This window comes from Capra hircus, chromosome 4, assembly GCF_001704415.2.
Source record: "Capra hircus breed San Clemente chromosome 4, ASM170441v1, whole genome shotgun sequence".
Classification (NCBI taxonomy): domain Eukaryota; kingdom Metazoa; phylum Chordata; class Mammalia; order Artiodactyla; family Bovidae; genus Capra; species Capra hircus.
Genome location: NC_030811.1, coordinates 33,867,764 through 33,883,975, shown reverse-complemented (window position 1 = coordinate 33,883,975; position 16,212 = coordinate 33,867,764). Strand labels below are relative to the sequence as shown.

The 16,212-nt window shown below is 40.5% G+C and overlaps 1 protein-coding gene across 4 annotated transcripts in view; it reads left to right on the top strand.

Annotated features, from left to right (window-relative positions):
- The window catches only part of PTPRZ1 (protein tyrosine phosphatase, receptor type Z1), a 201,209-nt gene continuing 188,112 nt past the window's right edge, over positions 3,116 to 16,212 (top strand). For 3 of the 4 annotated variants that reach the window (XM_005679397.3, XM_005679396.3, XM_013963415.2), the window contains exon 1: positions 3,116 to 3,474. In XM_005679397.3, the coding sequence (XP_005679454.2) occupies positions 3,417 to 3,474 (58 nt within the window). In that variant the 5' untranslated portion in view covers positions 3,116 to 3,416. The remainder of the gene's footprint in view (positions 3,475 to 16,212) is intronic. The other variant, XM_005679395.3, reaches the window with a different exon arrangement.

The window sequence follows — 16,212 nt, the reverse complement described above, 5'->3', positions numbered from 1 at the left end:
ATGCAATGGATGGAAATGAACACAGCATTCTTCTGCCCAAGAAAACTCTGGATGCCTGCCTGAAATTTTGGTTATATTTGAGGAAACCACAGCTCTGGGGCTTCCCTGGTGACCAAGATGGTAAAGAATCTGCCTGCAATGTAGGAGTCCTGAGTTTGATCTCTGGGTTGGGAAGATCCTGTGGAGGAGGGCATGGCAACCCACTCCAGTATTCTTGCCTGGAAAACTCCTATGGACAAAGGAGCCTGGCGGGCTACAGTTCATGGGGTGGTAAATAGTTGGACATGACTGAGACTAAGCACACACCACAGCTCCGGCCGAGAACTAAAATGAAGACCCACTAGAAGATCCAAATCTTCATCTGAACGCTGAGAAATTAAACAAAGAGTTTATGGTGAAAAGTGAAGAAATCTATGACTCTCATGAGTGGCTACTGGCAGCCTCTGGCTAGAGTTCACCATAAAATCCCAGGTAAGATCCTCCAAGAAGCAAGAGGTTCATTAAGTTACCCAACTATCATATGAATTGTATCCTGTTTTTTTTTTTTTTTTTTTGAGAAAAAGTATTCTTCCAGGAATGTACTGAACTCTGTATGTAAATAAATACAAACTTCCAGGACCTAAATGTGATTGACATGAAACAGCATACTGCAACTAAACTTTACCAGAACATGTACATACACAAACTATACCTTGATTATATATTAAAGAAAATAAATATAAAATATGTAAGTATATTTATATAGAAAGAGAATATATATTTATATGTGAATAAGTAAGTAGATTGGTAGATAGATAAACGGATGATAGATTGAGCCTGTGAACAGAGGCTCCTGATTTTAAGGCTTTCTAACTTTAACCCACAATGGCTAATGCACACTGTTCAGGTAACACATCTCAGAAATGGCTGTGACTGCTATAAAATTGTGAAATGTGAGTTACACTGTGTTTGATGTTCCCGCCCTTCTGATGGCTTCTCTTCCACACCTGAGCTGTTGAAATGACTGCAAAGACCTATTTTCCAGGGACTGGAACCTCTGAAGCCTGTCATTCCATTGCCCTCCCTGGGATGATCAGATCCGTGGTGGCTGGTCCTGTAAATCAGTAACATAAAATTGGTTTCCATCCTGTTACCCATACAAACCGCAACAGCAACTTGACTACTCTCAAAGTGGTTTTTGTACTTCTTGGGTAAATGACAATTCTTTTAACTGTGAGAATAAAACTAGCAGAGACCACAAGATTCACCTATCCTTTTTTACAGGATAATTTTGATTTCAACAGTGCTTAGTGATCTAACTCAAAAAAGTGACTAGTGATGCGACTTTGTGGCCACATAAGAGGAGAGTTAAGAGTAAATTTTGCTACTCTTGGGTTATTCTGGCAGTCTAGTCTAGATTTGATAATTGAGATCACATAGAACACCATACAGGCCCCTGAGCAAGCCTTGTTTCAAAACAGATGTTCTCAGAACTTTCTTCTGTAGTTAACTCTTGTTTAGTATTTCAGGTATAAGCTCCTCCACTAGGCAATCAACATTCCCTGTGATCACACCCCACTCAATCTGCTCAAATTTTATTCATGTTGTTTTTATAGCACATAACATCTGCTTCTTTCATTCTTGTCTCCACCCTCTTTGACATCAGTTTTTTTCCAGCCAGTCATTCTGGATTAACTACACATCTCTAGGAAACCTTCTCTACTTACTCTAGTCCATGTCGAAACACTTTCTCTGAACTTTCCTTGTATTTCTAGTTTATATACACACTTCTTGCTACTCAAGCCAAAGTTTTCTTCTTAAGTGCAAACTCACCTGAGCAATCATCCATCTCCATCACAATTCTTACAAAAATTGCAGCATTGCTATTTTTATTCAGGCAAAAAACAAGATCAAGGGTCTCTTTCTTACCATTTATATGTGTTCCTGAATAAACACATATAATAAACACAGAGATCTGAAATGTACTACATGACTGTAATCAATCTCAGAAGCAACAGTAAATTTCATTATATTAACTCTGTGTATTTAACTTACTGTTTAAAGACTGTGGATATTAGTAAGAAGCAGCAGTGACAGCCAAAATACATTCAGAACCCAATTTTGTGTGTGGCAAGCTTTCTTGAAAAATTTAAAGGTGAAATGCTATTTTTGAGACAAGAACAAGACACGGGAGTACACACTGCACAGATAACCTACATCAAATGATTACTAAGAATACAAGTATAATTCCAGAACTTGACTTTCTGTGCCTTAGACCGGACTCCTGAAAGGCTACAAATGGAGTCTTATATAAGCAGAAACATAGAAGGTACATACAATGTGACATTCCAGTTCAAGGCATGTGTTACTTTTTTTTTTTTTTTTGGTATATCCTGCAATAGAGCAATTAAAAAAGTAAAAAATCCTCCCTTTCGACTCTGCAAGGAGACACTTGGGGAGTTCCGTGCGCCCGGGAGGACCATGGCTGAGCTTAAAGTTACTCCAGGCAGCTGTGCACAGCAGGAGAGTTCGACTGGAGTCCGGGGCAGAGGCAGGGGCAGGGGCAGGGGCAGGGGCAGCGGCAGGGTCTAACAGTTTACAGTCACGGCCGGAGATTATTTGCAGCCAACCGCCCCGGAGGAAATGTGGTCTGGAACTACTTTGGAGATTTGAAAAATGAAAAGAAATGGGAACCCAAGTAACCCAGCCCGCCTCCCCCACCTCTTTCTGAGTGTACCAACTTAGCATACGCTGAGAGGACAACAATCAAATGAAAAACATTTGCAGGGGTGAACCCCAAAGGTCAGTCTCTGGCTGCGCCGGACAATGGGGGTTGGGCTTCCTCTTCTCCTCCAAACGGATGAAGGAGTCTTAATGAAGAGGCGTTTTCTCCGGCGAAGATTCTAAACCCCAGCGGGTTCCACAAACTCCGGGGCAGCGAAGCTTCTGGCGCGGGGCGGAGGGAGGGGGGTCGCTCTGCGAATCGCCACTCTGGGACCGGGCCCCAGAGCCGCAGCCACGCCCCTCCGCCCCCTGCGCGCGACCCCGCTCGACCGCACGCTCCCAGCGGCGCGGCGCCCCCGCCCGTGCCCGCGCCCCCGCCCCCGCCGCGCGCACAGCCCGGCCGGAGCGCGCACCCGGCACACAGGCGCCGCCGCGCTCCGAGCGCTCAGACCGCGGCCGCCGCCGGCCAGCGAGACCGAGTCTTGCAAGCCCGACAAGCGCCTCGGCTAGCGACTCCCCCGCCCGCGAGCACCGTGCGTCCTCCCCTCGGTTATTTCTCTCCTTCTCTCTCTCTTACACACGCGCGCGCGCTCACACGCACAACCTCGCACCAGTCCATCCCCCGGAGGAGAAAACATTTCCTTGGCGCCCCCTCCCTCTCCATTCAGACCCGCAGAGGAGCCGCGCGGTGGGAACCCCCAGATCGTCTGGAAATGCTAATCCTAAAGCGCTTCCTCGCCTGCATTCAGCTCCTCTGTGTTTGCCGCCTGGGTGAGTGATAACATTTACATTTCCCCTCCGGGGACACGGGTCGGGGGTTTTCAGAGCCTTCGTTACTTGCTGCCGCGCCGCCATCTAGCAGGGAGGACAGAGGGACGGCGGACTGGGGCGCCCGCCGCGGTGGTCGCGGAGGCACGGCGGGTGTCAGTGGCGCGGGAGGATGCGCCCGCTCTCCACCTCGCACCTCCGCCGCGGTCCACCTGCGGGCAGGAATGATGTTCCTGTCGCCGAGAGAGGGGGCTTGCCCATCGCGCCCCCTGTCCTCGCAGCTCGTTTCTCTCCTCTTTGCAAAGTATGAAAAGAGTCTCTTCGATACACATTTTAAAAAAAAAGATAAATACAGTCGTGCGGCGGGGCTACGTACTGTATGGCATTCTTGCTAAGTTCACGCTATGGATATTTGGGGCTTGAATGAGAAACACACGTGTCTGTTGCGAATTAAACACACGCACGCACGCACACACACCCGAAAGGTAGTAATAGGAGCAGGCACCAACCTGACTTTTCCGTGGTTTTCTGTACTTTTAATTTAGTCACATTCAAGTCTGGGCATTACTTAAAAAAAAAAAGTTTTAATCAAAATTTCCATCAACGTTCTGCCACTGCTGCCAGCGTCAGAGGAAAGGTGCAGGTTGATAGTTATTGGGATTCAACGTACACCCACCACTTTCCAGGTTACACTTTTAATATTGAAACTGCCTTCTGAAAAAGCCAGGTAGAATATTTACCTGGGATGCAGATCCAAGTGTTCCTAGCATTTTCTGGAAGAATTATAAAACTAGATTTTTGTATTCTGTTAATGAAATGTCTTTTTTCCTTCGTGAAGATGGTCTATTATGATGGAAGGTAATAGGTTTGGAGGCATTAATCTGAAAGGTAGAAGATGTACCTCTGTGAGTACTCATACTTGACTTTTTTTTCAGTTAGAGAATCCTAATTTGTTTTCTAGATTGTTCACAATAAAATAGATATTAACCTATATTTTTCATCCAAGAGATGGTGCTGCTCTTGGCATGGTAATCTTTACAAAAAGAAATAATTTCCATGTTCTAACTAATGGGAATTGCATTGTAAATATGGTGAGAGTTGCCAATAGCATGCCAGATACATGGACATGATTTAAATTCTAAAAGATTTAGGAAAGTACTCAGGGATGATGTGATGCACATGGTTGACATTTCAAGACCTGCAGGGAATCTGGTCCTGGTTTTCTCTAAAACCATACAATTGATTCTGGTGAGAGGAAGACATTTTTTGAAAGCGCTGCGGTCATCGAATACACACCTGTTGAATTTACGTTTCTGTTATAGATCTGTGTTAACAATAAAGCCAGATTCTCTTGGTACTTAAAATCTCAGTGTAATATAAAAATAAACCAGAGAATATTTATTTGTATGCCACCTAAACCACATGACCTGAGTATATTGTGAAGTTTTAAAATTGAGATATAATTTGCATGGCATAATTCATCTTTTTAAATTGTTGAGTTCAATGGGTATTAGCATATTCACAAAGTTGTGCAGCCTTCCTCATTTACTTATAGAACATTGTAATCAGCCCCCAAAGAAACTTCCATGAACAGTCATTCCTCATTCTCTCTGACCCTAGCCCTGCCAATCACTAATCTACTTTCTTTTTCTATGGATGTTTTTATTCTGAGCATTTATATAAATAGGACCATATGATATGTGGCCTCTGGTGCCTGGCTTCATTCACATAGCATAGTGTTTTCAAGATTCATTCATGTTGTAGCATGTATCAGTACTTCATTCCCTTTTGTGGCTGAATCCTATTCCATTTCAATACACCATGTTTTGCAAAGGCTTTTCTCAGTAAAGCATTGTTAGTAGCCTGCTGATTGGTGTTTACAGATTTCAGCTTATTGTACATTTTCTTTAATGCTTTGATGATATAAAATTTAACTGGAAAGAATTAAATGAATTATTTAAGAATATCACAAATTTATGTGATGGCATTGAATGTGAGCTTGCATTAGAACTCAGAATGAGTTTTTTGAGAGTGGCAGATAAATACTTTCATATCCCTTCCCACTTTAACAAAGTTGGCCTTTTACATTGTTGCTTACATGGCCTTGGGGCCATGGCTACCTCAGGTGGAATGAATATTTGATCTCAGGATAGCACATTTTGAAAAATGAGAGCACATTATCTACAAATAAGTTTGGTCTCCACTTCAATTATTTTCCTCTCAGCATCCACTGGCGAATTTGTGGATGTGTTTACTACTCATCTTCAGGGGCTTTGGAACCAATGAGAGGACTGGCATGTGTAATATATGCTCAGGAAAGGTCCACCCACTGAGACTTGCTGTGCAGGTTGACGGCTCCAATCCTTACCATTATCCAGAACAAGATGTAGAATTCATAAGGCGTTCATTGTTAGCAATTTAGAATGTCATAATGACCTTATCACTTTTTGTCTCCAAAATGTCCTGATATTTTGAATTGGACATATGGACCAATTGCTTATTTTAAATAACTCTCCAAACAGAAAAATCTTCATCAGATTATTTGGAATAAAACGAATTCTTTCTTTCGAAATTACTACTAGAGATCATTTTAAGTTCAGATGGTAAAGAATCTGCCTGCAATGTAGGAGACCCAGGTTCAATCCCTGGGTCGAGAAGATCCGCTGGAGAAGGGAATGGCTACCATCTCCACTATTCTTGCCTGGAGAATCCTACGGACAGAGGAACCTGGCGGGCTACAGTCAGTCCATGGGATTGCAGAGTTGGACACGACGGAGCAACACTTTCACTTTTCATAGGTTTCTGGGGAGGGGGAGTAAGTGAGGGGTTTAAACTATCTGTGAGTTCATCTATTTGTATAATCATATCAAGATTGGCCTGAGGCCTCAAATGTTTTTGCCAAAACTAGTTAGATCACAGTTCTTAAACTTTAGGGTACATCAGAGTCACCAGGAGAGCTTGTTAGATCACACATTGTGGGGGCCCGCCCCGAAGAGTTTCTGATTCAGTAGGTCTGGAGTGGGGCCGAGTATCGCAATGTCTAACAAATCCCCATGATATACAGATACTACTGGTCCAGGTCCACACTTTGACAACTGCAGAGCTAGTTTGACATTTAAATGTCCATAAAGTTTCTGGACTATTAATAGTTTTTCACTGTGGACTTGATTTCTGATACCTGACAATATTATTTTTTTAAAAATCACATGAGGAACACAATATGTAGTGTTATTCAACTGAAGATGATTCTTTATCCAAGAGGCAGAAAATAAAGATGACTCCAAGTTAATTCCCTAAGTGAATTTGGACCTTCTCTAAAATAACTGAGAGGTTTTCTATGAGGTGGAGAACTAATATAGTGATTGTATAACTCTATTATTTAATTGTGACCCAACAAACAGGTAGTGGGAAAATCTACAGTGGCTTCCTGTAAGGAGGCTTAACTGTGAGTCATGGAGGAGAAGTAGGTATGTAAGAAGCGTTTTAAGGAGGAATAGTTTCTTTCAACTAATGAGAATTCAGGATCTTTGAATTAAATGAGTTATAGTCATGCAAGGTACACTGAACTAAAATGTTTAAATAGTACTGTTAAATTTGAATCAAATTCTGAACTTTTACGTCATGTATTACTGCTTTAAGGGCCACATTAACTACAAATTATACCCAGTTCCTCTGCAAGAATTAATTGCTTAATTTATCTTGAGTGTGGAATCAGTACAGTCCAGTATGTTGTGGCTCTCAGCTTGGTCTATTTATCTTTGGAAGACAAATTGTAACCAGGGACAGAAAATATTCATGCCTTTTCTCTCCCAATAATAACTAGTCTCCATTCAAAAAATTAATTACTTTTGATTTGCAGAGTAGCAATTTTCTTCATGTCATTTCTCTCTCCTTTTTATGTAGACGATAGCTGCTTCCACTCGAAAGTTTGCCAGAATAAATCATTTCATTGATGAATTCACTTATGTTCACATGTCTGCACTAGACATTTGGGAACTTGCTGATAATTTTATGTTGTGGGAATTTTGCTTCTGGCAAAAATTCAGATTTTTCGGGAAGCATGAACTGCATTTCTTCATTCTGCTGACTGAGGAGATTTGAGTTTTGTCTTACCTGGTAGCATTGCTTGACCACTGACTTGCCAACTGTTTAGACTGTTGTATGGAAATGAACCTCCCTCCTTCAGGACCAGAGGACCTTAGAGGAAGAGTTTGATTGAGAAGATGAGCTTGTGTTTTAGTTCTGTTTACCATGTAGTCAGAGCTTGCCAGGTGCAAACCCAGTGCTGAACAAGTTACATATATTTGCTCATTTCATTCTTCCCCAAACTTTTTCAGATAGGTTTTTCATTCTACATATCTTTCAACTGAGGGAACTGAAGCACAGAGAAGTCAGATGACTTACCAAATGTCACATAGCCTGTCTCAGTCTGTGTGTTCTGACTCTCAAATGTGAGACCCCTTTCATTCCTGGGAGATCAGTTTGCTGTTTGGAATTTACTAATTCATTCCATATAAGAGGTGATGCTACATTTCACGTTCCCGTTTGCTTTCTTTCAGATCTCCATTCATGACTTTTTCCATGTGCTCCCATATTACTTTCTCTCTCTCTTTTTTTTTTTTAAAGAAGGCATAATTTATCATTTCTAATGTACCATTGGAAAGTTTTGACAAATGTATGTAGTCAGATAACAACCACCATGATCCAAATATGGAAATTCCCATCCATACTGTTTTATTATTTTAATATTTATTTATTTTTGCTTGCTTCGGGTCTTAGTTACAGCAAGTGGCTTCTCCCTAGCTGCAGTCACTTAGTTGCCCTGCAGCATGTGGTATCTTAGTTCCCTAACCAGGGGCTGAACCTGCGTCCCTTGCATTGGACAGTGGATTCTTAATCACTGGACCACCAGGGAACTCCCCATACTATTTTAACTACTCCTCCATTGCAAGTTTCCTAAGTGCCTGGCATCTGATGCTGCTGCTGCTGCTAAGTCACTTCAGCCGTGTCCGACTCTGTGCGACCCCATAGACGGCAGCCCACCAGGCTCCGCCGTCCTGGGATTCTCCAGGCAAGAACACTGGAGTGGGTTGCCACCGGCATCTGATAGGCACTGATAATTAAGCAGTACATCAGCGTCCAGAGTCCTAATACTCATTACCTTCAGTCCAGCTAATCTGAATCAGTCCTCACATTGAACACCTCCTTTAAGTCTCACTTTGAAGATATTTTCTTCTTATAGAACTAGTTGAGAATAAGTCTTCCAAAAATCTCTCTTAATGTGTTAAATATCTTAACTTTAAAATGTTTTTAAAAGTTGTCCACTTCACGACGTGAGAATGATAAAAGTCAGAACCAGTTTTAACGAGACATAGGTACTTCCAATTGTGCTTTAACTTTTAATGTCTTGTTGGGAGTAATTCCTGGCAGCAGCCACAAGTTACAAAAGGAAATCAGTTTTTATCTGAGTTTGTAATTCTTTGAAGGCGTGTATAACATCCATACAGGCATTAAGGGAAAAATTATTTGATCGTATGGCACAATCCTAAAACACTTCTGTTTTAGAACTGTGCTGTGCAGTGCTGTGGCCACTAGGCATATGTGGCTATTTAATTAGAAATTTATTGAAATGCATTGATTCAGTCCTTCATTCACGCCAGCCCCATTTCAAGTGCTTAGTCGGCATATGTAACTAGCGACTGCTGCATGGGGCAGTGCACACAGACGGTATTTCTATCTCTGCAGAAAGTCTATTAAACAGTGCTGCTTTAGAATCAAAAGTTGATAAAGTATTTGCTGCTTTAGAATCAAAAGTTGATAAAATATTGATTGATAGTACTGATGAAAAGTCAACTCAGCTAAAAGGACTCCTAGAGTCATTAAAATTATTTGAAATGTAGACATGTTGGTTATTTTTGTCCTGTGCTGTGTCAGCCATGCAGAAATCACAGAGACATTCTGGTGGCTGGAAATAGAGCAGCCAAAGATGAAGAAAGTTAAAGGGCCACTATGTGGCTTTTATGGACTGGGGTTACTGGGAGAGAAAGAGATGAGCTGATGGCCCAGGAATGAGAGCTCCCACAACTCCTTTTCTAAAATTTGTTCTAACATTCACTGTGTTGCTTTGCATGCCTCTGCCTGTCTCCCCTAGACAAGCTAGACAAGCTTCTTGAGAGTAAAGACTGTATTTCATTTGCCCTTTGACTTAGCTTTCTTGGACTTAGCACCTGTAATAGGTGCTTAATAAATCTTTAATGCATAAGGTCATAGAGAGACAGTACTGTGAGGCTTCTTAGTAGTAGCTTTTTGCTGTTGAGATCAGCCAGTTTCCTCTGGCATTTCCTTCTTTTTGATTCTGATTTCAATTTGAAGTGAGGTCAGCTTTGATCTTTAGCCATCCATCTTTAACGCCACTCCTAGCACCAGACCTTCCCTTTCTTTGATTCGCCCAGAAATGCACCTAAGCATCACCTAGATCCTGACACTATCTGTGAATGAGAAATAGAGCCCCCATGATAGATGCTTCAGGTGTAGTGGCAGAAGCAATTTTGAGTGAGCATTTAATTCTAGGTGAGTTGGCAGCAATGACGCTTGGATATGTCCTGGGAGCAGGGCATCAAGCCAGTGTGTGTGTGTGTGTGTGTGTGTGTGTGTGTGTGTGTGCGTGTGTGCATGCGCACACATGCTTACCTGTTAGGGAGACGGGGCAGTGGGGGTGAGGGATGGTCAGTAGTCAGCAATGGAAAATGCAGTATCTTGATCCCGTGAAGGCAGTATTCTTAGTTAATCAGAAACCATCATGTTGGATGAAGTCCTCTGGTCAAGCTGGCCCCAGTCAGTGGCCTAGGTAGTGGCCCAAGTCAGTTCTGGAATGCAGATCAGTGACAGGAAGTGCAGTTACCTTGTGTTGCTATTCGTGCTTTAACAATCTGTTTTGTCGTTAATCCCAGAGGTGATGTATTGCACATAGTTCAGCCCTGCACAGAGCCGATATTCCACGAATATTTGAATTTAAATTTTCACAAGAGTCAAACACAGAAAAAGAGATTTGCTCTTTGATTAGGATCTTTGCTGTATTTTCTTCTCACTCACCTTTTTTTTTTTTTATTGGCTTCTATTTCCTTTATACCCTACTTCCTTATAGCAAGAATTTAAGGTGAAAAGAAATTCAACATGGTTCAGCACTGTGATAAAGAGTTTGATAGGAAGGAAATTGATACTATTTGATATCCTTATTTAAAAATATTTTTGATGTGTTAATATAATTTGGGGAATTTGGTAGTTAACATAATTTTTAAATTATGTATTAATATTTCTTTCTGCCAAAAAATTCTAATATGGTTAACATGGGAAGAGTGTCTTTTCTTTTTTATTGTTTCTGATACTTCCACACAGATATTAGAATAAATATGATTAATCAGAGTCCTGGTTAATGTGAACTTTCTGGTTTCATTCAGTAAGCAAGTATTAATTTATGTACACATTGACAAAAGTAAATTTTTTACAAGTTTCCTTGGAAATATTGTCTTTACATATTTGAAAAAAATGATTTATTAATTAGCAAGAAAGAAGGATTTTCTGTTAAAATATTCATAAACAGTGTCCGCTAGTACCTTTCCATTCTTGGAGAATTGTTCTAGCCTTCTCTTTCTCTGCCTTCCCCACTTAAGTTCACAGTTTTTCTGTTCTTTCACTGTCACTGACCAAACTGCTTGTTTTTGATGCTGAGAGCACTAAACATATTTATTTAAAGATGGGTCTTCATACTAGACCTTTTGTTTGAGCTGATTAACTTAGTACCTTGAGTAGGAATAAAAGAAAATGTTGCTGTTTAGAATGCCTTCTTTTTGCAGAGATCCTGGTTACCACTGGAGTCCCAGTTATGTGTTTGGAATAGCAAAATGCTGGCCAGATGTAAGGAACTTTCTGGATTATCTCATGGTTTTCAGTCACCTGGTCAGCAAATTAAAAATCCTTTCTGTAATAACATTTTTACCTTTGCTTTCTGACACTGCATCTTCTTGAACAGGATTCCTAAGTGTGGCAGCTCACCTGAAACACAGAATTGTGCAGGATCTTGGTCTGCCCATTGGAGTGTACTGCACACATGATCTCTCATCCTGATTGTTTTGGTGTGATAGAAGGTTGATAACCCGTGGTCTAGGTCAGTGGCTCTCAGTCATGGCTGCACTTTGAAATTTTCTGGTGTTAACGGGTCAAATGTTTATTTTCCCCCAACATTCTTCTTATGTTGAAGATCTAACCCCTCAGTATGATGGGATTTGGAGGTGGGACCTTGGAGAGATCATTTGTTTTAGATAACATCATGAAAGTGGAATCCCCTTGATGAGATTAAGGCCCTCATGAGAAAAGAGAGGCCAGAATGCTTGCTTTCTACCTAGGGAGAACACGGAGAGAAGGCAGCTGTCTGTAAGCCAGGAAAAGCACTTTCTCCAGGAAACAAATCTTCTAGCCCCTGGCTCTTGGATTGCTCAGTCTCCAAAACTGTGAGAAATAAATGTTTAAACCATCCAGTCTGTGGTATTTTTATAGCAGCCTGAACTGACTGTATACCAGGGGAACTTTGAAAACATACTGATGTCTGGGCCCTACCCTGGATCAAGTACATATGTGAGTGTGGGCCCAGACATGAGTATTTTCTTAAAACTCCCAAGGTAGATTACAGAGTACGGCCAGTGTTTAAAATGCCAGATCTGGGTTAACCTCGTGATGCTACTAAATCTTAGTTCATTTTTCTTAAGGTAGATATGTGGGCAAGTTTCATGCCATCCTAGAGCAAAGCTAGTGCCACAGGACAAAGGCCCTGGAAACCTTCCCATCCTTACCCCCTCTTCTTAAGGCAGTTTCAGTTTCAGAGTAACCCTAGGAGGAGGAGTATAGACTATAGTGGTTAACCTCATAGTCTTTGAAGTCCAGAGGAACTTCAGGAGGCCAGACAGTCTTGGAGTTGGTCCAGAGATTCAAGTCTGTTAGCAGATGGGAGGATTACTGAACCACTCGGAGATGGGCGACTCGGGTGCATGTATCAGGACATGGACACATAATATTGTTTGTTTTGTCAGTAATACGTATTCTTACTGTTTAATTGAGTTGTTTATTTTCTTTCTCCATGCATAATTTGTTAGAGTTATTGTTTTCTCTTATCTAGTAGATACAAGGTCTAGCTGTATCTTTTCGTTTCAGCAATTTATTTTATGGGTGTGTTTTTTATATTACATTTTCATTATTGGTCAGGTCTGGGCTGTTTGTTTTTACCATATTTGAAAAGCATTAATAATCCCATTTAAAAGTTTACAAAGAACATTTTTAGATGGTCCAAATAACTGTTTTAGTATTTTTAATCATTAAATGACTAAATGGTGAGAACACAAGCACATATCAATTCATTGAATCTTTATTGAGCACCCTGTTTGTGATAAATATTCTCCTAGAGAGAATATTCCTCTAGCGTCTGTTAAACCTTTGGAAGAGAGAAAAATCCGTACATAAGTAGCTCTCATACTTGGCAGAGTTTGCAGAATATGAAAGTGTAAGCTGTGTGGGAGTGTAGGCTAAACTCACCTCTGGGAACATTTCTAAGAGGAGATGGGGTCGGATGGAGATCCTGAAGGGTGAAAGGACAGGTCTTCAAGGGTCACTGTTTGGGAGGGTATTAGTGGTAAAAAGATGGCATGCACAGAAGCATGGAATGAAAATGATAATGTGGTGTTTTGAGGGAGGAACAAATTGGGACGGGCGTGTATTAGTGGAATAGTTTCAAATAGTAGGTAGGATTTTGGAATTTATCCCGTAGATGAAGGGGAGCTCTTGAAGCGTTTTGAGCAGTGGAATGACTTGCACAGATCTCTTTTCTCTAAGAAGATGACTTCAGTATATCGGCGTAGGGTGGATTGATGCAGAGTGAGACTGGGAATCAGGAAGCTCAGGTAAAAGACTGGTACCCTGCGTAATAGTGGAAATGTGATAGATCATTTAGAGGTAGAATAATACCCTCCTCTTTGTATAGTAATTAAATGTTGAAAAGTATTTCAAATACATTGCCTCCTATGATATGTGTCATTGGTGTGATGGCTCGGACTTGATGTCATTCTTACTTACTCTGGAGAGCAAATCCTTGGTGGTCCTCGGTGGAATGTCCTCCCTGGAAAGGTAAAGATGTAGCTAGGACCGTTTAAAGTCAGAGAAATATCAGGGAAGGAAAAATGGAGGCAGCAAATACATACAGTTCTACAGAGTTTAATAATTAGAAGAAAGAGACATAGGGGAAGATAGTGTGAAGACTGCTTATTTATTGACCAGTAGAACAACAAATTTGTTACCTCAAGTCGGAGGAATTGATGGTAAATGTTTCCTCAGAACTGATTAACTCGGTGCCTTGAGAAGTAATAATAAGAAGTAGTGCTGCTAAAAATGATCTATTTTTATTGATTTTAGTCACAACTCTTAAAAAAGCTTCTTTTTTTTTTTTTTAAGGATAGGAGGGACTTGAGTATATTCATAGTGTCAGGTTAACTTTAGTGTCTTATCAAAACTCTCTACTTCATTCACCTTTAAAATCCTTGTGTTTGTCCTTTTTAAAATGAGCTGTACAGGTACATTGTGACATTTCAATCAGCTGTCTGCCAGTAAGTAGGCTTTCTTAATATCCATGATTTCAGATTACTTGAAGGCTATCATATTCCTATCACATAAGCTAATACCTTTGTATATTGCTGGCAGGTTGTGTTTTACATAAAAACAGTGCAGTGGAAAAATGATCCAGAAAATAGCGTTCCTAGAATTTGTTTTAAAGTTGATTTTAGCAATTTTTTTCTTTCAAATCGTGAAAGATGCAATAGGATTTTATCTATTGTATATCTCTTAAGATGTATTAAGAATGCATGAAGTGGTAAATTAATGAATCATGAAGTTTCAGAAAAGGATAAAATGGCAGCTATCAAGGGTAGAAATGTAAGCATATTTTCCTTGGGTAATGAAAAAACGCAGCTATATTATGTTGTATGAGTTGAATGCAAGCCTTTTGTATTTAAGATGTATGGCTAAATGAATTCATGAGTAATATTTGGGTATGGTCAAGTTTCCTTGGCTTTCAGAGTGGGGAAATGCCATTTAGTATATATATTTATATAAGTAAGTATATATGCATATATTATGTATTGTGTGTGTGTGCACGCTCGGTTGCTCAGTCATGCCTGACTCTTTGTGATTCATGGACTGTAGCCCACCAGGCTCCTCTGTCCATGGAGTTTGCTGGGCAGGAATGCTGGAGTAAGTCGCCGCTTCCTACTCCAGGGGATCTTCCCTACCCAGGGGTCAAACCCAGGTCTCTTGTGTCTCTGGCATTGGCAGGTGGATTCTTTGCCACTGCACCACCTGGGAAGCCATATATTGTGTAGATATGCATATATACATGATAAATAAATATGGATATATACTATACACACACACACACATGCATGCTTTCTTGCTTCTCAAAACTGATACTGACTTATTAAGCATTCAAAGATAACATCTTTGGGAAAAATCATTAAGTACAATGAAAGGAATTATCCAGGATATTTTAAGCCTGACTTTTCCTTCCTCCTGTGTAAAGAAAGGAGAGGAAGAAGGTCTGTCTTTTCCTGTGGCCTGAATACAGTGCTGTTCTCCAAAGGGGTTGAGTCCGGTTTGATCAGTGGAACTCATTTCACCAACCTCGCTGAACAACCACTGTGTGCTTGTCGCTATGCTTGACTTAGTAGTTTTTCTCTTTGGGGAGTTAATCTGATTACAGATATAAAACGTAACCTAGTGGGAGCATATTAGAATAGAGAATAATGAAATACATGTTAGATTGTATGAATCAGATTTTAAGTCTGTGAAAGTCATTTCAAAATACAAAATAAAGATGTGAATTCATTTTAAAAAAGTCTCTGTGAGCATATAAGCAGCAGTTCCTCTTTTTTGAACATGGAGCATTTACTGTTTCATTCAGTAATTTTAAGCTTTTTTTGTGTCCCCTTCAATATTCTACCCTAGCACATTTGAAATAAGTAGCAAAATATATAGGCAAAATGTGCGGGTTAAAACACTCTTGTATGTTCTCTTCAATATTACTTACTGTTAAGAAAATGTCACATAATTTACATAGTTAAGTCTGTCCCGATATGAGGTTAACTTTTTGGTGGTGGCAGCTGCTATTCTGTGACAAAGGTAAACACTTGGTGCTACAATTCAAAGAATGAATTGATATGCATATGATTCTTAGTTAAAAGTCTATCAGAATGGGACAAGAATTTTGGATATAGCAGTGCTGTCTGCTAAATGAATTTCTGGAAAAAAGCACAAAGAATGAAGTCATTTTTAATTAGCCAGTATGGCTAGTGCATGTTGTCCTGAAATCCTTTATGAAACAGTACAACCTGGGCATCATCCATCCTGCAAGAGAATATCCCATAATGCTTCTCTCTTGCCTGTGATTCCAACTTATTTTCTTCCTAACTTTTCATTACATTTTAGTCATTTAGTATTCTTGGAGGAAGAGATCAAGAACACACAAGATGCTTCTTTGTTCCTCAATAGTTTATTCAGAATTTAACGCCAACCCCCTCCATCCCCCTCCAAAACGACTAAACATCCGTATGAAAGTACTCCGGTTCTATACTTCGCGGGAACTTTTCAAGGTGGCTGTTTTCTCCTCTTCTCCCCCTTTCCTCCCCCTTCTCCTCCACATTTTAAAAT